Source organism: Bombina bombina, chromosome 2 (genome assembly GCF_027579735.1).
Source record: "Bombina bombina isolate aBomBom1 chromosome 2, aBomBom1.pri, whole genome shotgun sequence".
Taxonomy (NCBI): domain Eukaryota; kingdom Metazoa; phylum Chordata; class Amphibia; order Anura; family Bombinatoridae; genus Bombina; species Bombina bombina.
In genome coordinates this window covers 105,541,294-105,566,010 of record NC_069500.1, presented here as the reverse complement: position 1 = coordinate 105,566,010, position 24,717 = coordinate 105,541,294, and the positions used below count along the sequence as shown (strand labels likewise).

Below are 24,717 nucleotides of genomic sequence, written 5' to 3'. Positions count from 1 at the left end.
TTGAAATTTCCAGTGGTCCACTAGTCCCGGACGACTGAAAAATTTGACATTTTCCTTTCTTCAACATTGAGTGGACTAATAATTTTATCCCTCTGGGCAAGTAGCTAATATGTATGACATTGTTACAAATATTGTTTCAAACACTTGTGTAGTGCTCAAGGCACACGCTGTCTCTGTATCTGTTAATTATGTATAACGATCATCCTTTCTTTTTATTTTGTGTATTCATTCAGGTAATGGGTCCAGTGATCTAAAACTCATTGTAATGTTTTAAAGCTTTCTGCTATCTATCAGTATAACGTTCTAGTGTTCAAATACATGTATGAACACTCTTTCACAAAGAGGTGTGTTAATAGCCTTCACTTAATTATCTTCTGATTTGTTTGAGTAGTGATCAATGCTCAGCCTTGCCATGTGCAGTGAGATTTTTGTCTAATTCCTTAGGATTCTGATTATTTTTTTATTGAAGAAGATCAAAAGAAGAAGATCATGAATGAAAACATTGTTTCAATCTTTTTAGTACATAGTATGAAAAGTACTGTTTTTTAAAATATTATAATTCATAAATCATTGCCAGTCTCAAGGGGTTAAAAATGTATTAACCATTTGGCTAGTTTACCATCTATTTATATAAGGTTATAATTGTAATTATTTAAAAAAAAAAAAAAAATCCCTTCTTTGCAGGTGATGGCACAATGCTTCTTGCGGCCAGCAAAGTTCTGGATAGGTTCAAGCCAGTAATTGGAGTTAACACTGATCCGGAAAGGTAGGCAAGCACTTAAACGACTGCTTGTATAAATGACAAACGTTAAAACTTGTAATATTCTTTTATAAATCCAGAGTATTTTTATTGTTTGGCAAATATACATAACAATGCATTCTCTTCATTCCAAAAATAGATAAAACTATGTAAACAGACAAGAGATTCCATCTGGTGCAGTAGAGTTCCCCAGCATACCTCAACAAGCTTAGCGGGAATCTAAATTTTCTTCTAGAATGTGGGAATAAGCAAATGTATAGATCGTTCAGCAGTTTACCCATACAAATTCATTTTAAAATGAAATATATTCAGTAGTACAGTTGTCATTCTTATAACTTTATTTTGTTTCTTGTAGTAAAAGGTTTTTGTTGTGTTTTTTTAAGGTCTGAAGGGCACCTTTGTTTGCCAGTGCAGTACACCCACTCCTTCCCAAAAGCTCTGCATAAGCTTTATCGCGGTGAGTTCAGGTACGATTTGTTTTGACTTACATTTTGTACAGCAGCAGTATGCATTTTATTGATGATTTGGAAACAAGCGACCATTAATCTTTCACAGTGTATGTAAAACAGGTAGTATAACCTGTATATTGTTTCCACATGCAGCAATTGATTTTGCTCTCTATTAATATTCATTTCAAGACTGCTTGAAGAATTCAGTGAGGGACTTCTCCTGTTTCATTGCTTCTCTAATTCTCATGTTAAAGTTTTGTGTCAGATTACAAAGGTCATAGATACTACTTAATATTGTGATCACATGACATGGAATGGCTCCCATCAGTTGGATAAGTTATTTTTAAGTTTTAGTCTATTCAGCAGGATAGCTCTATAAGTTAGGCTCAGCTCAGTATGTTTCCATCTTTTATGTGCAAGACAAAGAAGAAAAAAAAGGGTTTGGGGTTGACCTGACCGTTGGTAGATGCCAATTTACAAATAATTTTAATTTAAATTGGTTTTAGGATAAAATGTTTTGTAGTTTTTAGGTCTTTATGTAGTACTTAGATGCGGTTTGTTCACTCAGTGGAACTAGTATCTGTGAAAAAAGATATTTTTATGACAAATTCTAGCTTTGACAACAATCCAAGTCTGAAACATTGATTTTATGTTTCTTTAACTATAATAGTTGACTATTTTTGGCTTTCCCAAACAGTTTGAGACCTTGCTAAAACCTTACAAAATGGTGGTGCAGTCTGTAAGCATCCAATATATACATTCATTAGAATACACTGATGATAAAATTACAGATTATGATAAAGTGCTTTAACAGTAGCAAAAAAAAGTTTAAGTGAACAAATGTATATTTCTAGAAACTTAATTTTACATTTTTACATGCAAACGTGTATAATATGTATTAATACTTTCCCCTTCTGGTGAACCGCAGCCGTCCCACAGTCTCTCCCAAGGTCTGTGTGAATAGATCAGGTGTGCTAGCTGGAGGCGCTGGTTCAGCTTGTATCAGTCGTTGGTATCTTCCTTTCTTTCATGTAATTAGCAAGAGTCCATGAGCTAGTGACGTATGGGATATACATTCCTACCAGGAGGGGCAAAGTTTCCCAAACCTTAAAATGCCTATAAATACACCCCTCACCACACCCACAATTCAGTTTTACAAACTTTGCCTCCTATGGAGGTGGTGAAGTAAGTTTGTGCTAGATTCTACGTTGATATGCGCTCCGCAGCAGGTTGGAGCCCGGTTTTCCTCTCAGCGTGCAGTGAATGTCAGAGGGATGTGAGGAGAGTATTGCCTATTTGAATGCAATGATCTCCTTCTACGGGGTCTAATTCATAGGTTCTCTGTTATCGGTCGTAGAGATTCATCTCTTACCTCCCTTTTCAGATCGACGATATACTCTTATATATATATACCATTACCTCTGCTGATTTTCGTTTCAGTACTGGTTTGGCTTTCTACAACATGTAGATGAGTGTCCTGGGGTAAGTAAGTAAGCTTATTTTCTGTGACACTCTAAGCTATGGTTAGGCACTTTTTTATAAAGTTCTAAATATATGTATTCAAACATTTATTTGCCTTGACTCAGGATGTTCAACATTCCTTATTTTCAGACAGTCAGTTTCATACTTGGGATAAATGCATTTGTTTCAATCATTTTTTTCTTACCTTAAAAAATTTGACTTTTTCCCTGTGGGCTGTTAGGCTCGCGGGGGCTGAAAATGCTTCATTTTATTGCGTCATTCTTGGCGCGGACTTTTTTGGCACAAATTTTTTTTTCTGTTTCCGGCGTCATACGTGTCGCCGGAAGTTGCGTCATTTTTTGACGTTTATTTGCGTCAAAAGTGTCGGCGTTCCGGATGTGGCGTCATTTTTGGCGCCAAAAGCATTTAGGCGCCAAATAATGTGGGCGTCTTTTTGGCGCTAAAAAATATGGGCGTCATTTTTGTCTCCACATTATTTAAGTTTCATTGTTTATTGCTTCTGGTTGCTAGAAGCTTGTTCACTGGCATTTTTTTCCCATTCCTGAAACTGTCATTTAAGGAATTTGATTAATTTTGCTTTATATGTTGTTTTTTCTTTTACATATTGCAAGATGTTCCACGTTGCAACTGAGTCAGAAGATACTTCAGGAAAATTGCTGCCCAGTGCTGGAGCTACCAAGCTAAGTGTATCTGCTATAAACTTTTGGTATCTGTTTCTCCAGCTGTTGTTTGTATTGCATGTCATGACAAACTTATTAATGCAGATAAAATTTCCTTTAGTACTGTTACATTACCTGTTGCTGTTCCGTCAACATCTAATTTTCAGAGTGTTCCTGATAACATAAGAGATTTTATTTTTTAAATCCATTAAGAAGGCTATGTCTGTTATTTCTCCTTCTAGTATACATAAAAGTCTTTTAAAACTTCTCTTTTTTCAGATGAATTTTTAAATGATCATCATCATTCTGATACTGATAATGGTTCTTCTGGTTCAGAGGTTTCTGTCTCAGAGGTTGATGCTGATAAATCTTTGTATTTGTTCAAGATGGAATTTATTCGTTCTTTACTTAAAGAAGTATTAATTGCATTAGAAATAGAGGATTCTGGTCCTCTTGATACTAAATCTAAACGTTTAAATAAGGTTTTTAAATCTCCTGTAGTTATTCCAGAAGTGTTTTCTCTCCCTGATGCTATTTCTGAAGTAATTTCCAGGGAATGGAATAATTTGGGTAATTCATTTACTCCTTCTAAACGTTTAAGCAATTATATCCTGTGCCATCTGACAGATTAGAGTTTTGGGACAAAATCTCTAAGGTTAATGGGGCTGTCTCTACTCCTGCTAAACTTACTACTATTCCTATGGCAGATAGTACTTCATTTAAGGATCCTTTAGATAGGAAAATTGAATCCTTTCTAAGAAAAGCTTACTTATGTTCAGGTAATCTTCTTAGACCTGCTATATTTTTAGCGGATGTTGCTGCAGCTTCAACTTTTTGGTTAGAAGCTTTAGCGCAACAAGTAACAGATCATATTTTTATAGCATTATTATTATTCTATAACATGCTAATAATTTTATTTGTGATACCATCTTTGATATCATTAGAGTTGATGTCAGGTATATGTCTCTAGCTATTTTAGCTAGAAAAGCTTTATGGCTTAAAACTTGGAATGCTGATTTCTCCAACATAGGTGTGTCCGGTCCACGGCGTCATCCTTATTTGTGGGATATTCTCTTCCCCAACAGGAAATGGCAAAGAGCCCAGCAAAGCTGGTCACATGATCCCTCCTAGGCTCCGCCTACCCCAGTCATTCTCTTTGCCGTTGTACAGGCAACATCTCCACGGAGATGGCTTAGAGTTTTTTAGTGTTTAACTGTAGTTTTTATTATTCAATCAAGAGTTTGTTATTTTGAAATAGTGCTGGTATGTACTATTTACTCAGAAACAGAAAAGAGATGAAGATTTCTGTTTGTATGAGGAAAATGATTTTAGCAACCGTAACTAAAATCCATGGCTGTTCCACACAGGACTGTTGAGAGCAATTAACTTCAGTTGGGGGAACAGTGTGCAGTCTCTTGCTGCTTGAGGTATGACACATTCTAACAAGACGATGTAATGCTGGAAGCTGTCATTTTCCCTATGGGATCCGGTAAGCCATGTTTATTACGATCATAAATAAGGGCTTCACAAGGGCTTATTAAGACTGTAGACTGTTTCTGGGCTAAATCGATTCATTATTAACACATATTTAGCCTTGAGGAATCATTTTATCTGGGTATTTTGATATAATAATATCGGCAGGCACTGTATTAGACACCTTATTCCTTAGGGGCTTTCCCAAAGCTTAAGCAGAGCCTCATTTTCGCGCCGGTGTGGCGCACTTGTTTTTGAGAGGCATGGCATGCAGTCGCATGTGAGAGGAGCTCTGATACTTAGAAAAGACTTTCTGAAGGCGTCATTTGGTATCGTATTCCCCTTTGGGCTTGGTTGGGTCTCAGCAAAGCAGATACCAGGGACTGTAAAGGGGTTAAAGTTTAAAACGGCTCCGGTTCCGTTATTTTAAGGGTTAAAGCTTCCAAATTTGGTGTGCAATACTTTTAAGGCTTTAAGACACTGTGGTGAAAATTTGGTGAATTTTGAACAATTCCTTCATGTTTTTTCGCAATTGCAGTAATAAAGTGTGTTCAGTTTAAAATTTAAAGTGACAGTAACAGTTTTATTTTAAAACGTTTTTGTACTTTGTTATCAAGTTTATGCCTGTTTAACATGTCTGAACTACCAGATAGACTGTGTTCTGAATGTGGGGAAGCCAGAATTCCTATTCATTTAAATAAATGTGATTTATGTGATAATGACAATGATGCCCAAGATGATTCCTCAAGTGAGGGGAGTAAGCATGGTACTGCATCATTCCCTCCTTCGTCTACACGAGTCTTGCCCACTCAGGAGGCCCCTAGTACATCTAGCGCGCCAATACTCCTTACTATGCAACAATTAACGGCTGTAATGGATAATTCTGTCAAAAACATTTTAGCCAAAATGAACCCTTGTCAGCGTAAGCGTGGCTGCTCTGTTTTAGATACTGAAGAGCATGACGACGCTGATATTAATATCTCTGAAGGGCCCCTAACCCAGTCTGATGGGGCCAGGGAGGTTTTGTCTGAGGGAGAAATTACTGATTCAGGGAACATTTCTCAACAGGCTGAACCTGATGTGATTGCATTTAAATTTAAGTTGGAACATCTCCGCATTCTGCTTAAGGAGGTATTATCCACTCTGGATGATTGTGAAAAGTTGGTCATCCCAGAGAAACTATGTAAAATGGACAAGTTCCTAGAGGTGCCGGGGCTCCCAGAAGCTTTTCCTATACCCAAGCGGGTGGCGGACATTGTTAATAAAGAATGGGAAAGGCCCGGTATTCCTTTCGTCCCTCCCCCCATATTTAAAAAATTGTTTCCTATGGTCGACCCCAGAAAGGACTTATGGCAGACAGTCCCCAAGGTCGAGGGAGCGGTTTCCACTTTAAACAAACGCACCACTATACCCATAGAGGATAGTTGTGCTTTCAAAGATCCTATGGATAAAAAATTAGAAGGTTTGCTTAAAAAGATGTTTGTTCAGCAGGGTTACCTTCTACAACCAATTTCATGCATTGTCCCTGTCGCTACAGCCGCATGTTTCTGGTTCGATGAGCTGATAAAGACGCTCGATAGTGATTCTCCTCCTTATGAGGAGATTATGGACAGAATCAATGCTCTCAAATTGGCTAATTCTTTCACCCTAGACGCCACTTTGCAATTGGCTAGGTTAGCGGCTAAGAATTCTGGGTTTGCTATTGTGGCGCGCAGAGCGCTTTGGTTGAAATCTTGGTCGGCTGATGCGTCTTCCAAGAACAAGCTACTAAACATTCCTTTCAAGGGGAAAACGCTGTTTGGCCCTGACTTGAAAGAGATTATCTCTGATATCACTGGGGGTAAGGGCCACGCCCTTCCTCAGGATCGGCTTTTCAAGGCAAAAAATAGACCTAATTTTCGTCCCTTTCGTAAAAACGGACCAGCCCAAAGTGCTACGTCCTCTAAGCAAGAGGGTAATACTTCTCAAGCCAAGCCAGCTTGGAGACCAATGCAAGGCTGGAACAAGGGAAAGCAGGCCAAGAAACCTGCCACTGCTACCAAGACAGCATGAAATGTTGGCCCCCGATCCGGGACCGGATCTGGTGGGGGGCAGACTCTCTCTCTTCGCTCAGGCTTGGGCAAGAGATGTTCTGGATCCTTGGGCGCTAGAAATAGTCTCCCAAGGTTATCTTCTGGAATTCAAGGGACTTCCCCCAAGGGGGAGGTTCCACAGGTCTCAGTTGTCTTCAGACCACATAAAAAGACAGGCGTTCTTACATTGTGTAGAAGACCTGTTAAAAATGGGAGTGATTCATCCAGTTCCATTAAGAGAACAAGGGATGGGGTTCTACTCCAATCTGTTCATAGTTCCCAAAAAAGAGGGAACGTTCAGACCAATCTTAGATCTCAAGATCTTAAACAAGTTTCTCAAGGTTCCATCGTTCAAGATGGAAACCATTCGAACTATTCTTCCTTCCATCCAGGAAGGTCAATTCATGACCACGGTGGATTTAAAGGATGCGTATCTACATATTCCTATCCACAAGGAACATCATCGGTTCCTAAGGTTCGCATTCCTGGACAAACATTACCAGTTCGTGGCGCTTCCTTTCGGATTAGCCACTGCTCCAAGGATTTTCACAAAGGTACTAGGGTCCCTTCTAGCTGTGCTACGACCAAGGGGCGTTGCGGTAGTACCTTACTTGGACGACATTCTGATTCAAGCGTCGTCCCTTCCTCAAGCAAAGGCTCACACGGACATCGTCCTGGCCTTTCTCAGATCTCACGGATGGAAAGTGAACGTGGAAAAGAGTTCTCTATCCCCGTCAACAAGGGTTCCCTTCTTGGGAACAATTATAGATTCCTTAGAAATGAGGATTTTTCTGACAGAGGTCAGAAAAACAAAACTTCTAGACTCTTGTCGGATACTTCATTCCGTTTCTCTTCCTTCCATAGCTCAGTGCATGGAAGTGATCGGGTTGATGGTAGCGGCAATGGACATAGTTCCTTTTGCGCGCATTCATCTAAGACCATTACAACTGTGCATGCTCAGTCAGTGGAATGGGGACTATACAGACTTGTCTCCGAAGATACAAGTAAATCAGAGGACCAGAGACTCACTCCGTTGGTGGCTGTCCCTGGACAACCTGTCACAAGGGATGACATTCCGCAGACCAGAGTGGGTCATTGTCACGACCGACGCCAGTCTGATGGGCTGGGGCGCGGTCTGGGGATCCCTGAAAGCTCAGGGTCTTTGGTCTCGGGAAGAATCTCTTCTACCGATAAATATTCTGGAACTGAGAGCGATATTCAATGCTCTCAAGGCTTGGCCTCAGCTAGCGAGGACCAAGTTCATACGTTTTCAATCAGACAACATGACAACTGTTGCGTACATCAACCATCAGGGGGGAACAAGGAGTTCCCTAGCGATGGAAGAAGTGACCAAAATCATTCTATGGGCGGAGTCTCACTCCTGCCACCTGTCTGCTATCCACATCCCAGGAGTGGAAAATTGGGAAGCGGATTTTCTGAGTCGTCAGACATTGCATCCGGGGGAGTGGGAACTCCATCCGGAAATCTTTGCCCAAGTCACTCACCTGTGGGGCATTCCAGACATGGATCTGATGGCCTCTCGTCAGAACTTCAAAGTTCCTTGCTACGGGGCCAGATCCAGGGATCCCAAGGCGGCTCTAGTGGATGCACTAGTAGCACCTTGGACCTTCAAACTAGCTTATGTGTTCCCGCCATTTCCTCTCATCCCCAGGCTGGTAGCCAGGATCAATCAGGAGAGGGCGTCGGTGATCTTGATAGCTCCTGCGTGGCCACGCAGGACTTGGTATGCAGATCTGGTGAATATGTCATCGGCTCCACCTTGGAAGCTACCTTTGAGACGAGACCTTCTTGTTCGGGGTCCGTTCGAACATCCGAATCTGGTTTCACTCCAGCTGACTGCTTGGAGATTGAACGCTTGATTTTATCGAAGCGAGGATTCTCAGATTCTGTTATCGATACTCTTGTTCAGGCCAGAAAGCCTGTCACTAGAAAGATTTACCACAAAATTTGGAAAAAATATATCTGTTGGTGTGAATCTAAAGGATTCCCTTGGGACAAGGTTAAGATTCCTAGGATTCTATCCTTCCTTCAAGAAGGATTGGAAAAAGGATTATCTGCAAGTTCCCTGAAGGGACAGATTTCTGCCTTGTCGGTGTTACTTCACAAAAAGCTGGCAGCTGTGCCAGATGTTCAAGCCTTTGTTCAGGCTCTGGTTAGAATCAAGCCTGTTTACAAACCTTTGACTCCTCCTTGGAGTCTCAATTTAGTTCTTTCAGTTCTTCAGGGGGTTCCGTTTGAACCCTTACATTCCGTTGATATTAAGTTATTATCTTGGAAAGTTTTGTTTTTAGTTGCAATTTCTTCTGCTAGAAGAGTTTCAGAATTATCTGCTCTGCAGTGTTCTCTTCCTTATCTGGTGTTCCATGCAGATAAGGTGGTTTTACGTACTAAACCTGGTTTTCTTCCAAAAGTTGTTTCTAACAAAAACATTAACCAGGAGATTATCGTACCTTCTCTGTGTCCGAAACCAGTTTCAAAGAAGGAACGTTTGTTGCACAATTTGGATGTTGTTCGCGCTCTAAAATTCTATTTAGATGCTACAAAGGATTTTAGACAAACATCTTCCTTGTTTGTTGTTTATTCAGGTAAAAGGAGAGGTCAAAAAGCAACTTCTACCTCTCTCTCTTTTTGGATTAAAAGCATCATCAGATTGGCTTACGAGACTGCCGGACGGCAGCCTCCCGAAAGAATCACAGCTCATTCCACTAGGGCTGTGGCTTCCACATGGGCCTTCAAGAACGAGGCTTCTGTTGATCAGATATGTAGGGCAGCGACTTGGTCTTCACTGCACACTTTTACCAAATTTTACAAGTTTGATACTTTTGCTTCTTCTGAGGCTATTTTTGGGAGAAAGGTTTTGCAAGCCGTGGTGCCTTCCATTTAGGTGACCTGATTTGCTCCCTCCCTTCATCCGTGTCCTAAAGCTTTGGTATTGGTTCCCACAAGTAAGGATGACGCCGTGGACCGGACACACCTATGTTGGAGAAAACAGAATTTATGTTTACCTGATAAATTTCTTTCTCCAACGGTGTGTCCGGTCCACGGCCCGCCCTGGTTTTTTAATCAGGTCTGATAATTTATTTTCTTTAACTACAGTCACCACGGTACCATATGGTTTCTCCTATGCAAATATTCCTCCTTAACGTCGGTCGAATGACTGGGGTAGGCGGAGCCTAGGAGGGATCATGTGACCAGCTTTGCTGGGCTCTTTGCCATTTCCTGTTGGGGAAGAGAATATCCCACAAATAAGGATGACGCCGTGGACCGGACACACCGTTGGAGAAAGTAATTTATCAGGTAAACATAAATTCTGTTTTGTCTTCTAAGTCAACTTTGCTTTCCCTTTCTTTCCAGGGTAATAAATTATTCGATTTTCAGTTGGATTCTATTATCTCAACTGTTACTGGAGGGAAGGGAACTTTTTTACCAAAGGATAAAAAATCTAAGGTAAATTTAGGTCTAATAATCATTTTCGTTCCTTTCCTCACAACAAGGAACAAAAGCCTGATCCTTCATCCTCAGGAGCGGTGTCAGTTTGGAAACCATTTCCAGTTTGGAATATATCCAAGCCTTATAGAAACCTATAGCCAGCTCCTAAATACCCATGAAGGTGCGGCCCTCATTCCAGCTCAGCTGGTATGGGGCAGTTTACGTTTTCTTCATGGAAATTTGGATCAATTCCGTTCACAATCTCTGGTTTCAGAACATTGTTTCAGAAAGGTACAGAATTGGCTTCAAGTTAAGGCCTCCTGCAAAGAGATTTTTTTCTTTCCCGTGTCCCAGTAAACACAGCAAAGGCTCAGCATTTCTGAAATGTGTTTCAGATCTAGAGTTGACTGGAGTAATTATGCCAGTTCCAGTTCTGGAACAGGGGCTGGGGTTTTATTCTATCTCTTCATTGTACCAAAGAAGGTCAATTCCTTCAGACCAGTTCCGGATCTATCTATATTGAATCGTTATGTAAGGATACCAACATTCAAGATGGTAACTGTAGGACTATCCTGCCTTTTGTTTAGCAAGGGCATTATATGTCTACAATAGATTTACAGGATGCATATCTGCATATTCCGATTCATCCAGATCACTTTTAGTTTCTGAGATTCTCTTTTTAGACAATCATTACCAGTTTTGTGGCTCTACCGTTTGGCCTAGCGTCAGCTCCAAGAATTTTTTTCAAAAGGTTCTCGGTGCCCTTCTGTCTGTAATCAGAGAACAGGGTTTCGGTATTTCCTTATTTGGACGATATCTTGGTACTTGCTCAGTCTTCACATTTTCGCAGAATCTCATACGAATCGACTTGTGTTGTTTCTTCAAGATCATGGTTGGAGGATCAATTTACCAATCAGTTCATTGTTTCCTCAGACAAGGGTAACCTTTTTAGGTTTCCAGATAGATTCAGCGTCTATGACTCTGTCCTTGTCAGATAAGAGAAGTTTAACATTGATTTCAGCTTGTCAAAACCTTCAGTCACAATCATTCCCTTTGGTAGCCTTATGCATGGAAATTTTAGGTCTTAGGACTGCCGCATCGGATGCGATCTCCTTTGCTCGTTTTCACATGCGACCTCTTCAGCTCTGTATGCTGAACCAGTGGTGCAGGGATTACACAAAGATATCTCAATTAATATCTTTAAACCGATTATACGACACTCTCTGTCATGGTGGACAGTTCACCATCGTTTAGTTCAGGGGGCTTCTTTGTTCTTCCGACCTGGACTATAATCTCAACAGATGCAAGTCTTACAGGTTGGGGAGCTGTGTGGGGGTCTCTGACGGCACAAGGGGTTTGGGAATCTCAGGAGGTGAGATTACCGATCAATATTTTGGAACTCCGTGCAATTTTCAGAGCTCTTCAGTCCTCTGGCTATGAAAGAAGTATCTCGAATTTTGGTTTGGGCGGAATCCAGCTCCTGTCTAATTTCTGCGGTTCATATCCCAGGTATAGACAATTGGGAAGCGGATTATCTCAGTCGCCAAACGTTGCATCCGGGCGAATGGTCTTCACCCAGAGGTATTTCTTCAGATTGTTCAAATGTGGGAACTCCCAGAAATAGATCTGATGGCTTCTCATCTAAACAAGAAACTTCCCTGGTATCTGTCCAGATCCCGGGATCCTCGGGCGGAAGCAGTGGATACATTATCACTTCCTTGGAAGTATCATCCTGCCTATATCTTTCCGCCTCTAGTTCTTCTTCCAAGAGTATTCTCCAAGATTCTAAAGGAATGCTCGTTTGTCCTGCTGGTAGCTCCAGCATGGCCTCACAGGTTTTGGTATGCGGATCTTGTCCGGATGGCCTCTTGCCAGCTGTGGACTCTTCCGTTAAGACCAGACTTTCTGTCGCAAGGTCCTTTTTTCCTTCAGGATCTCAAATCCTTAAATTTTAAGGTATGGAGTTTGAACGCTTGATTCTTGGTCAAAGAAGGTTTCTCTGACTCTGTGATTAATACTATGTGACAGGCTCGTAAATCTGTATCTAGAGAGATATATTATAGAGTCTGGAAGACTTATATTTCTTAGTGTCTTTCTCTTCATTTTTTCTTGGCATTCTTTTTGAATACCGAGAATTTTTCAGTTTCTTCAGGATGGTTTAGATAAAGGTTTGTCCGCAAGTTCCTTGAAAGGACAAATCTCTGCTCTTTCTGTTCTTTTTTCACAGAAGGATTGCTAATCTTCCTGATATTTCATTGTTTTGTACAAGCTTTGGTTCGTATAAAACCTGTCATTAAGTCAATTTCTCCTCCTTGGAGTTTGAATTTGGTTCTGGGGGCTTTTCAAGCTCCTCCTTTTGAACCCATGCATTCTTTGGTCGTTATATTACTTTCTTGGAAAGTTTTGTTTCTTTGGCCATCTCTTCTGCCAGAAGAGTCTCTGAATTATCTGCTCTTTCTTGTGAGTCTCCTTTTCTGATTTTTCATCAGGATGAGGCGGTGCTGCGAACTTCTTTTGAATTTTTTACCTAAGGTTGTGAATTCTAACAACCTTAGTAGAGAAATTGTGGTTCCTTCATTATGTCCTAATCCTATGAATTCTAAGGAGAAATCATTGCATTCTTTGGATGCTGTTAGAGCTTTGTATTATTATGTTTAAGCTACTAAGTCTTTCCGAAAGACTTCTAGTCTATTTGTCATCTTTTCCGGTTCTAGAAAGGCCAGAAAGCTTCTGCCATTTCTTTGGCATCTTGGTTGAAATCTTTATTTCATCATGCTTATGTCGAGTCGGGTAAAACTCCGCCTCTAAGGATTACAGTTCATTCTACTAGGTCAGTTTCTACTTCCTGGGCGTTTAGGAATGAAGCTTCGATTGATCAGATTTGCAAAGCAGCAACTTGGTCCTCTTTGCATACTTTTTCTAAATTCTACCATTTTGATGTGTTTTCTTCTTCTGAAGCAGTTTTTGGTAGAAAAGTACTTCAGGCAGTGGTTTCAGTTTGAATCTTCTGCTTATGTTTTTCATTAAACTTTATTTTGGGTGTGGATTATTTTCAGCAGGAATTGGCTGTCTTTATTTTATCCCTCCCTCTGTAGTGACTCTTGTGTGGAAAGATCCACATCTTGGGTAGTCATTATCCCATACGTCACTAGCTCATGGACTCTTGCTAATTACATGAAAGAAAACATAATTTATGTAAGAACTTACCTGATAAATTCATTTCTTTCATATTAGCAAGAGTCCATGAGGCCCGCCCTTTTTTGTGGTGGTTATGATTTTTTTGTATAAAGCACAATTATTTCAATTCCTTATTTTATATGCTTTCGCACTTTTTTCTTATCACCCCACTTCTTGGCTATTCGTTAAACTGAATTGTGGGTGTGGTGAGGGTGTATTTATAGGCATTTTAAGGTTTGGGAAACTTTGCCCCTCCTGGTAGGAATGTATATCCCATACGTCACTAGCTCATGGACTCTTGCTAATATGAAAGAAATGAATTTATCAGGTAAGTTCTTACATAAATTATGTTTTCCTTCCTCGGTTGTATAACTCTAGGTGCAAAATAGTGGTGAGTGTATATTGCAGGTTACCGGCTCCTTCCCAATATGAAAAGACAATATCACATTAATTTTACATTTAAAGGGACACAAAACAATTTTCAATACACATAAATTTATAAACTATATTGATTATTCACACCTGTAAAGTGTGAAAGCTGTGTAACTAAATTAAATTCCGCCATTGATTTCTTTCTTACAAACTCCACCATTTGTAAGTTGGAATCTTACAAACTTATCTGGTAGAACGTAGTATCCGGTCCTTGTGAGCATGCACGTGCGCAGCTGGTTTCCACAACGTCACAAGCAGTGTTCCCTCAAAGGCCACATTTGTGAGCTGCCCAGCAGTGAAATGGTTAATTAGGGAACCATTCCCTGCAGTTGGCAAATACTACACAATGCAGATCACATTATGGTTCCATAATTAACTTTTAGATGCCAAGAGAGAGAAGAAAAATTGATAATAGGAGTAAATTAGAATGTTGCTTGCAATTGCATGCTCTATCTGGATAATAAAAGAAACAAATGTTGTTTTCATATCCCTTTTAAAGGTATAGTCTAGTCAAAATTAAATTCATAATTCAGATAGAAGTAAATTAGTTGCTTAAAATTGCATGCTCTATTATCAATTTTTCTTCGTTCTCTTTGTGTCTTTATTTGAAAGAGCAGGAATGTAAGCCTATGAGCTGGCCCATTTTTGGTTCAGAACCTGGGTAGCACTTGCTGATTGGTGTCTGAACCAAAAATGGGCCAGCTCATAAGCTTACATTCCTGCTCTTTCAAATAAAGATACCATGAGAACGAAGAAAAATTGATAATAGGAGTAAAATAGAAAGTTGCTTAAAATTGCATGCTCTTTCTGAATCTTGAAAGTTTAATTTTGACTAGACTATCCCTTTAAGACATGTTTTAATCACATTTTTGTTACAGGTTGAACACATTTTACAGACATGTCATGTTTGGTATCAAAATAATCATTTTGATGTCACAATGGGATTGCTTATAAGGGTATATGTATTGGATATATATAATTTTAAATAAGTTATCCTATAACTTCAGCTAGGGTTTGTAATGTGATTTCTGGAATGCCATAAAAGAGGGGTGTCTACCTTCCTTGCTCACTGTGGAAGAGGCCTGGTCAAAAACCTGACTTTAGGGAAAATGCATTTAATAGTGAATTTTGCAACATAATGTTGTCATTCTACATGCAACAGCATGCCTAAAAGTCTCTATTCCATATTCCTGGGGCAGAGGCTATTCTGGTAAAATTAAAGGTTCTGTTATATTTTCTCCTTTTATTTTAAAAAACTGTTTTGCTTTGTGTAACTGTGTTAACTTTTATTTTTTATATATAAATGCACAGTGACTCTTTTTGTTGTTAATAAAAAAATAAATGTTCCTTTATTAAGTTTTTGCCTTTGTCTAATATTTAAACCACGTTACCAAAGAGACTAGTATTATTATTATTTTTTTATTTTTATTATTTTATTCTTTTTTTTTATTGATTTTTGACAAATTGTGTTTTTGGATTTTTAATTTGTTTGTCTGGATCTTTCTTTAGAATTTCCCATATAATAGTCTTGAGGTGGTTGCAGCTGTTTAGTGTGGGTTACATTAAAGGGGAGCTTAGGCATTTTTCTGAGTCTGGTACAGACTAGAGTGTTTAACCCTTGCAACCAATGAACTAAGTTACAGGCTTGCTTGGAGTGGCTAGACTGTGACAAACTGGTGATATGCAATTGCACATGAATTTAATATAATGAACATATCCTAGAATTATGTACAGTATTAGTCATACAAATGAACTTGGGTTCAGCATTTTTTTTTTTTTTTAATGTAGATCAAAGTAATATAGGGAAGTTGAAACGTGCTCACTGTAATACAAATGTACAATAAACAGAACAATATAGCTAATAGTGCAGTAAAAATACTTCTGTTTATATTATGTTCTTCATCATGAACCAAGACTGAAAGCAAATAATACTGCATTACGAGCACTAAATATTGTCAATTGATATTAAAATGTGATCAATACATTGTGGTACCTATCATTTGCTATTATTGTACTATGAATACATTGCAGTTTAGTTTCAGTGCAATAAAATATTTTGTCTCAATAGACATAGATTTACTAACTTTGTAGCATCTAGCAGTAACACTACTATTGATCTGCCTGAACCAGCTAATACCACTCCTCTAAATGCAAGAATAAAATAACAAAATGTGCCAATGCAAAATAGTCCATTCATATGCTACTGAAAAAAAGTTATTCTAATAATGCAACCTTTTAATTTTACCCAGCAACCCTTCATCTGTCATCAATACATTAAGATATGTAATCATTGTCACTGGTAACTTCATGTCCTCACTGGTTCCACTGATGATCTGCCATAAAGGATGTTGCCATATTCTCCAGAAAACCCAAAGAGGATGCTTTCAGAATCTTCCTGATTTGGGTCATATCAGTGAGCTCTTAACCAATGACTCTAACTTTTTTTTTTTTTTGTCCTTGACTTTAAATCTGTAGTGGAAATCAATATTGCAAATAATTTAAGTGGATAGAAAACATTTGTTGCAGGTTACATGGAAGACACTGGTAAATGGGTTGATGTGGTTCACTTGCCATGAAGTGTGTTTTGTGAGACCTTCAGATTCACATAGAAGACATTAGTAATTTATTGGGAAAAAAACTGTTGCATGCTTACTGCCAATTTCACTATTAATATGTTGCCTTCCATGCAAAACAAACAAAAAAAAGTTTGTCCTTCCCTGGTGAATTGATTGCAGTATGTTGTATCTGTCAAATATCAAGGACTACTGCCTTAAAGGGACATTCCAGCCAAAACTGGGATGCACATGGGTGCATTTCAGTTTTGAATAGAATAATTTTTGCAATATACATGCTTCATGCACCATCATTTTAAAGGGACAGACAACACCAGAATTTTTGTTGTTTTAAAAGATAGATAATCCCTTTATTACCCATTCCCCTGTTTTGCATAACCAACACAGTTATAATAATACACGTTTTACCTCTGTAATTACCTTGTATCTAAGCCTCTGCAAACTGCCCCCTCATTTCAGTTCTTTTGACAGACTTGCATTTTAGCCAATCAGTTCTTACTCCTCTGTAAATTCACGTGCTTGAGCTGTGTTATCTATATGAAACACATGAACTAACGCCCTCTAGTGGTGAAAAACTGTCAAAATACATTTAGATTAGAGGCGGCCTTCAAGGTCTTAGAAATTAGCATATGAACCTCCTAGGTTTAACTACCAACTAAGAATACCAAGAGAACAAAGCAAAATTGGTGATAAAAGTAAATTTGAAAGTTGTTTAAAATTACATGCCCTATTTAAATCATGAAAGTTTGTTTTGGACTTGACTGTCCCTTTAAACACAGCACTTGCCCAGAGAGCCTAAGATGGGTGTATCATCTGGTAATGACTGCATGTTAGTTACAAGCCCCACTGGCACTCCTAGCGGCTGCAGTATTTATAATCCCAGTGCACAGAGAATATCTTGCTATGCTTCACATGCAGGGAAAATATTAATACAGTGATAACTTTTACTAGAAGCATTTTTGCCAATACATGTGTATTTCAAATCTGTTTCTATTCAAAGATGTAATTCATCTATGTGCATTTAAAGTTTGACTGGAATGTCACTTTAATACCATAATGACACTAAACAGCTGTGTAGCTAAAATCCTGCTTAGTGACTATGTATGGTTTCTGATGATATGTTACTGTGTGCTTAAAAGAATCAGTTACAGTTGTTAATTTTATTCAACAGATGGCAGTGGCGCCAGAGGAATCGGCTATACCTAGAAGGAACTGGTATTAATCTAATCCCTGTGGATTTACATGAGCAGCAACTGAGTTTGGAGCAGCATAGCAGGGCACATAACTATGGAGGCCTGCAAGAGCAAAGTAAGAGAGAACATGAAGAATCCCTAGTTCATAAACACATTTGGCTAAAGGAAAAACCACTAACAGAATGGTCTTAACTTTACTGATACTGTGCAGAGGTTTAAAAGGATGATGCTGACGTATTTGTGGAACTAAATTTAGATCCCCAGTGGACTATGATCTAAACAGTTTCTCCAACAGTAATTTGCAGCTCCATATATCATCACAATTTAAAGTTTACTCCTAAATTCATTAACTTTTTATTGTGATGATATATGGAGCTGCAAATTACTGTTAGAGAAACGGTTTAGTTCATTTTATTTACATATCGAGGGCGCGCATGCACAGACAAAGTGTCAAGGTTTGCTGTCTAGCCGTCAAATTTTGTTACCCTCTCAGCGCGCATGAGCGCACATACGTCACCGCATTCCACACATGCTTTACAACATATGTGGAATTCTGTGACGTAGCGCAATGAGAGGGTAGCGAGATATGATATTCTCCTAAAAATGTAATACAAAGTACTTGGCTGTAATTAAGCAGAGAATATTGTGGTTTAATGTCATTGAAGGTTTTTGTCTCGGAATTAAAAGGAATATGAAACCCAAAAATGTTCTTTTGTGATTGAGACAGAGCACACAATTTTTTAAAAAGTTTCCAATTTACTTTTATTATCAAATTTGCTTCGTTTCCATGTTATTCTGTGATAAAGCGATACCTAGGTGTTCAACTGGAGCACTACATGGCAGGAAATAGTGCTGTCACCTAGTGCTCCTGCAAATGAAGGACATTCTTGCAAAAATGCTGCCATATAGGAGCCGGACAGTTTCTGGAGCACTAAGCATGCATTCCTGCTTTTCAAAAAAAGATGCAAAATAATGCAGAAAATGTGATAATGGAAATTAGTTGTTTAAAATTGCATGCTCTGTCTGAATCATGAAGAAAAAAAAATTGGGGGATTTTATATCCCTTTCTCCAACATAGGTGTGTCCGGTCCACGGCGTCATCCTTACTTGTGGGATATTCTCCTCCCCAACAGGAAATGGCAAAGAGCCCAGCAAAGCTGGTCACATGATCCCTCCTAGGCTCCGCCTTCCCCAGTCATTCTCTTTGCCGTTGCACAGGCAACATCTCCACGGAGATGGCTTAGAGTTTTTTGGTGTTTAAATGTAGTTTTTATTCTTCAATCAAGAGTTTGTTATTTTAAAATAGTGCTGGTATGTACTATTTACTCTGAAACAGAAAAGAGATGAAGATTTCTGTTTGTAAGAGGAAAATGATTTTAGCAACCGTTACTAAAATCGATGGCTGTTTTCCACACAGGACTGTTGAGAGGAATTAACTTCAGTTGGGGGAAACAGTGAGCAGACTTTTGCTGCTTGAGGTATGACACATTTCTAACAAGACTTGGTAATGCTGGAAGCTGTCATTTTCCCTATGGGATCCGGTAAGCCATTTTTATTAAATAAGAATAAAGGGCTTCACAAGGGCTTTAAAGACTGGTAGACATTTTTCTGGGCTAAAACGATTGATTTATAAGCATTTTTAATAGTTTATAGCTTTGAGGAGTTATTTTATTCTTGGGAATTATGTTAAATAACCGGCAGGCACTGTATTGGACACCTTTTTCACTGGGGGCCTTCTCTAATCATAGGCAGAGCCTCATTTTCGCGCCACTAATGCGCAGTTGTTTTTGGGAAGCAAGGCATGCAGATGCATGTGTGAGGAGCTCAGATACATAGAAAAAGCTTACTGAAGGCGTCATTTGGTATCGTATTCCCCTCTGGGCTTGGTTGGGTCTCAGCAAAGCAGATACCAGGGACTGTATAGGGGTTAAATATAAAAACGGCTCCGGTTCCGTTATTTTAAGAGTTAAAGCTTTCAAATTTGGTGTGCAATACTTTTAAGGCTTTAAGACACTGTGGTGAAATTTTGGTGAATTTTGAACAATTCCTTCATACTTTTTCACATATTCAGTAATAAAGTGTGTTCAGTTTAAAATTTAAAGTGACAGTAACGGTTTTATTTTAAAACGTTTTTTGTACTTTGTTATCAAGTTTATGCCTGTTTAACATGTCTGAACTATCAGATAGACTATGTTCTGTATGTGAGGAAGCCAAGGTTCCTTCTCATTTAAATAGATGTGATGTATGTGACAAACAATTTAGAGAAAATGATGCCCAAGATGATTCCTCAAGTGAGGGGAGTAAGCATGGTACTGCATCATCCCCTCCTTCGTCTACGCCAGTCTTGCCCACACAGGAGGCCCCTAGTACATCTAGTGCGCCAATACTCCTTACTATGCAACAATTAACGGCTGTAATGGATAATTCTATCAAAAACATTTTAGCCAAAATGCCCACTTATCAGCGAAAGCGCGACTGCTCTGTTTTAGAAAATACTGAAGAGCATGAGGACGCTGATGATAATGGTTCTGACATGCCCCTACACCAGTCTGAGGGGGCCAGGGAGGTTTTGTCTGAGGGAGAAATTTCAGATTCAGGGAAAATTTCTCAACAAGCTGAACCTGATGTGATCACATTCAAATTTAAATTGGAACATCTCCGCGCTCTGCTTAAGGAGGTGTTGTCTACTCTGGATGATTGTGACAATTTGGTCATTCCAGAGAAATTATGTAAGATGGACAAGTTCCTAGAGGTCCCGGGGCCCCCCGAAGCTTTTCCTATACCCAAGCGGGTGGCGGACATTGTAAACAAAGAATGGGAAAGGCCCGGCATACCTTTTGTCCCTCCCCCTATATTTAAGAAATTGTTTCCTATGGTCGACCCCAGAAAGGACTTATGGCAGACAGTCCCCAAGGTCGAGGGGGCGGTTTCTACTCTAAACAAACGCACTACTATCCCTATAGAAGATAGTTGTGCTTTCAAAGATCCTATGGATAAAAAATTAGAGGGTTTGCTTAAAAAGATGTTTGTTCAGCAAGGTTACCTTCTACAACCAATTTCATGCATTGTTCCTGTCACTACAGCAGCGTGTTTCTGGTTCGATGAACTAGAAAAGTCGCTCGATAAAGATTCTTCTTATGAGGAGATTATGGACAGAGTTCACGCTCTTAAATTGGCTAACTCTTTTACTTTAGACGCCACTTTGCAATTAGCTAGATTAGCGGCGAAAAATTCAGGGTTTGCTATTGTGGCGCGCAGAGCGCTTTGGCTAAAATCTTGGTCAGCGGATGCGTCTTCCAAGAACAAATTGCTTAACATACCTTTCAAGGGGAAAACGCTGTTTGGCCCTGACTTGAAAGAGATTATTTCAGATATCACTGGGGGTAAGGGCCACGCCCTTCCTCAGGATAGGTCTTTTAAGGCTAAAAATAAACCAAATTTTCGTCCCTTTCGCAGAAACGGACCAGCCTCAAGTTCTACATCCTCTAAGCAAGAGGGTAATACTTCTCAAACCAAGCCAGCCTGGAGGCCAATGCAAGGCTGGAACAAAGGTAAGCAGGCCAAGAAACCTGCCACTGCTACCAAGACCGCATGAGATATTGGCCCCCGATCCGGGACCGGATCTGGTGGGGGGCAGACTTTCTCTCTTCGCTCAGGCTTGGGCAAGAGATGTTCTGGATCCTTGGGCGCTAGAAATAGTCTCCCAAGGTTATCTTCTGGAATTCAAGGAGCTACCCCCAAGGGGGAGGTTCCACAGGTCTCAATTGTCTTCAGACCACATAAAAAGACAGGCATTCTTACATTGTGTAGAAGACCTGTTAAAAATGGGAGTGATTCATCCGGTTCCATTAGGAGAACAAGGGATGGGATTCTACTCCAATCTGTTCATAGTTCCCAAAAAAGAGGGAACATTCAGACCAATCTTAGATCTCAAGATCCTAAACAAATTTCTCAAGGTTCCATCGTTCAAAATGGAAACCATTCGGACAATTCTTCCTACCATCCAGGAAGGTCAATTCATGACCACGGTGGATTTAAAGGATGCGTATCTACATATTCCTATCCACAAGGAACATCATCGGTTCCTAAGGTTCGCCTTTCTGGACAAGCATTACCAGTTTGTGGCACTTCCATTCGGATTAGCCACTGCTCCAAGAATTTTCACAAAGGTACTAGGGTCCCTTCTAGCGGTGCTAAGACCAAGGGGCATTGCAGTAGTACCTTACTTGGACGACATACTGATTCAAGCGTCGTCTCTACCACAAGCAAAGGCTCATACGGACATTGTCCTGGCCTTTCTCAGATCTCACGGGTGGAAAGTGAACGTAGAAAAAAGTTCTCTATCTCCGTCAACAAGAGTTCCCTTCTTGGGAACAATAATAGACTCCTTAGAAATGAGGATTTTTCTGACAGAGGCCAGAAAATCAAAACTTCTAAGCTCTTGTCAAGTACTTCATTCTGTTCTTCTTCCTTCCATAGCGCAGTGCATGGAAGTAATAGGTTTGATGGTCGCGGCAATGGACATAGTTCCTTTTGCGCGAATTCATCTAAGACCATTACAACTGTGCATGCTCAGTCAGTGGAATGGGGATTATACAGACTTGTCTCCGACGATACAAGTAGATCAGAGGACCAGAGATTCACTCCGTTGGTGGCTGACCCTGGACAACCTGTCACAAGGGATGAGCTTCCGCAGACCAGAGTGGGTCATTGTCACGACCGACGCCAGTCTGGTGGGCTGGGGCGCGGTCTGGGAACCCCTGAAAGCTCAGGGTCTTTGGTCTCGGGAAGAATCTCTTCTCCCGATAAATATTCTGGAACTGAGAGTGATATTCAATGCTCTCAAGGCTTGGCCTCAGCTAGCAAAGGCCAAATTCATACGGTTTCAATCAGACAACATGACGACTGTTGCGTATATCAACCATCAGGGGGGAACAAGGAGTTCCCTGGCGATGGAAGAAGTGACCAAAATAATTCAATGGGCGGAGACTCACTCCTGCCACTTGTCTGCAATCCACATCCCAGGAGTGGAAAATTGGGAAGCGGATTTTCTGAGTCGTCAGACATTTCATCCGGGGGAGTGGGAACTCCATCCGGAAATCTTTGCCCAAATAATTCAATTGTGGGGCATTCCAGACATGGATCTGATGGCGTCTCGTCAGAACTTCAAGGTTCCTTGCTACGGGTCCAGATCCAGGGATCCCAAGGCGACTCTAGTGGATGCACTAGTAGCACCTTGGAGCTTCAACCTAGCTTATGTGTTCCCACCGTTTCCTCTCATTCCCAGGCTGGTAGCCAGGATCAAACAGGAGAGGGTATCGGTGATCTTGATTGCTCCTGCGTGGCCACGCAGGACTTGGTATGCAGATCTGGTTAATATGTCATCGGCTCCACCATGGAAGCTACCTTTGAGACAGGACCTTCTTGTTCAAGGTCCGTTCGAACATCCGAATCTGGCCTCACTCCAAATGACTGCTTGGAGATTGAACGCTTGATTTTATCAAAGCGAGGGTTCTCAGATTCTGTCATTGATACTCTTGTTCAGGCCAGAAAGCCTGTAACTAGAAAAATCTACCATAAAATATGGAAAAAATATATCTGTTGGTGTGAATCTAAAGGATTCCCATGGAACAAGATAAAAATTCCTAAGATTCTATCCTTTCTTCAAGAAGGTTTGGAGAAAGGATTATCTGCAAGTTCTTTGAAGGGACAGATTTCTGCTTTATCTGTTTTACTTCACAAAAAGCTGGCGGCTGTGCCAGATGTTCAAGCTTTTGTTCAGGCTCTGGTTAGAATCAAGCCTGTTTACAAACCTTTGACTCCTCCTTGGAGTCTCAATTTAGTTCTTTCAGTTCTTCAGGGGGTTCCGTTTGAACCCCTACATTCCGTTGATATCAAGTTATTATCTTGGAAAGTTTTGTTTTTGGTTGCAATTTCTTCTGCTAGAAGAGTTTCAGAGTTATCTGCTCTGCAGTGTTCTCCTCCTTATCTGGTGTTCCATGCAGATAAGGTGGTTTTGCGTACTAAACCTGGTTTTCTTCCGAAAGTTGTTTCTAACAAAAATATTAACCAGGAGATAGTCGTGCCTTCTTTGTGTCCGAATCCAGTTTCAAAGAAGGAACGTTTGTTGCACAATTTGGATGTAGTTCGTGCTCTAAAATTCTATTTAGAGGCTACAAAGGATTTCAGACAAACATCTTCCTTGTTTGTTGTTTATTCTGGTAAAAGGAGAGGTCAAAAAGCAACTTCTACCTCTCTCTCTTTTTGGCTTAAAAGCATCATCAGATTGGCTTATGAGACTGCCGGACGGCAGCCTCCTGAAAGAATCACAGCTCATTCCACTAGGGCCGTGGCTTCCACATGGGCCTTCAAGAACGAGGCTTCTGTTGATCAGATATGTAAGGCAGCGACTTGGTCTTCACTGCACACTTTTACCAAATTTTACAAATTTGATACTTTTGCTTCTTCTGAGGCTATTTTTGGGAGAAAGGTTTTGCAAGCCGTGGTGCCTTCCATCTAGGTGACCTGATTTGCTCCCTCCCATCATCCGTGTCCTAAAGCTTTGGTATTGGTTCCCACAAGTAAGGATGACGCCGTGGACCGGACACACCTATGTTGGAGAAAACAGAATTTATGTTTACCTGATAAATTACTTTCTCCAACGGTGTGTCCGGTCCACGGCCCGCCCTGGTTTTTTAATCAGGTCTGATGATTTATTTTCTCTAACTACAGTCACCACGGTATCATATGATTTCTCCTATGCAAATATTCCTCCTTTACGTCGGTCGAATGACTGGGGAAGGCGGAGCCTAGGAGGGATCATGTGACCAGCTTTGCTGGGCTCTTTGCCATTTCCTGTTGGGGAGGAGAATATCCCACAAGTAAGGATGACGCCGTGGACCGGACACACCGTTGGAGAAAGTAATTTATCAGGTAAACATAAATTCTGTTTTAATGAAGTGCACAAGAAAGCATTTAGTTAAAGGGGAGTTTAAAG

The 24,717-nt window shown here is 40.1% G+C and overlaps 1 protein-coding gene across 4 annotated transcripts in view; it reads left to right on the top strand.

Annotated features, from left to right (window-relative positions):
- The window catches only part of NADK2 (NAD kinase 2, mitochondrial), a 329,344-nt gene that overhangs the window by 164,055 nt on the left and 140,572 nt on the right, over window positions 1–24,717 (top strand). For all 4 annotated transcript variants that reach the window (XM_053701210.1, XM_053701209.1, XM_053701211.1 and 1 more), the window contains 3 exons: window positions 685–766; window positions 1,144–1,227; window positions 17,699–17,835. In XM_053701210.1, coding sequence (XP_053557185.1) covers window positions 685–766; window positions 1,144–1,227; window positions 17,699–17,835 — 303 coding nt within the window. The remainder of the gene's footprint in view (window positions 1–684; window positions 767–1,143; window positions 1,228–17,698; window positions 17,836–24,717) is intronic.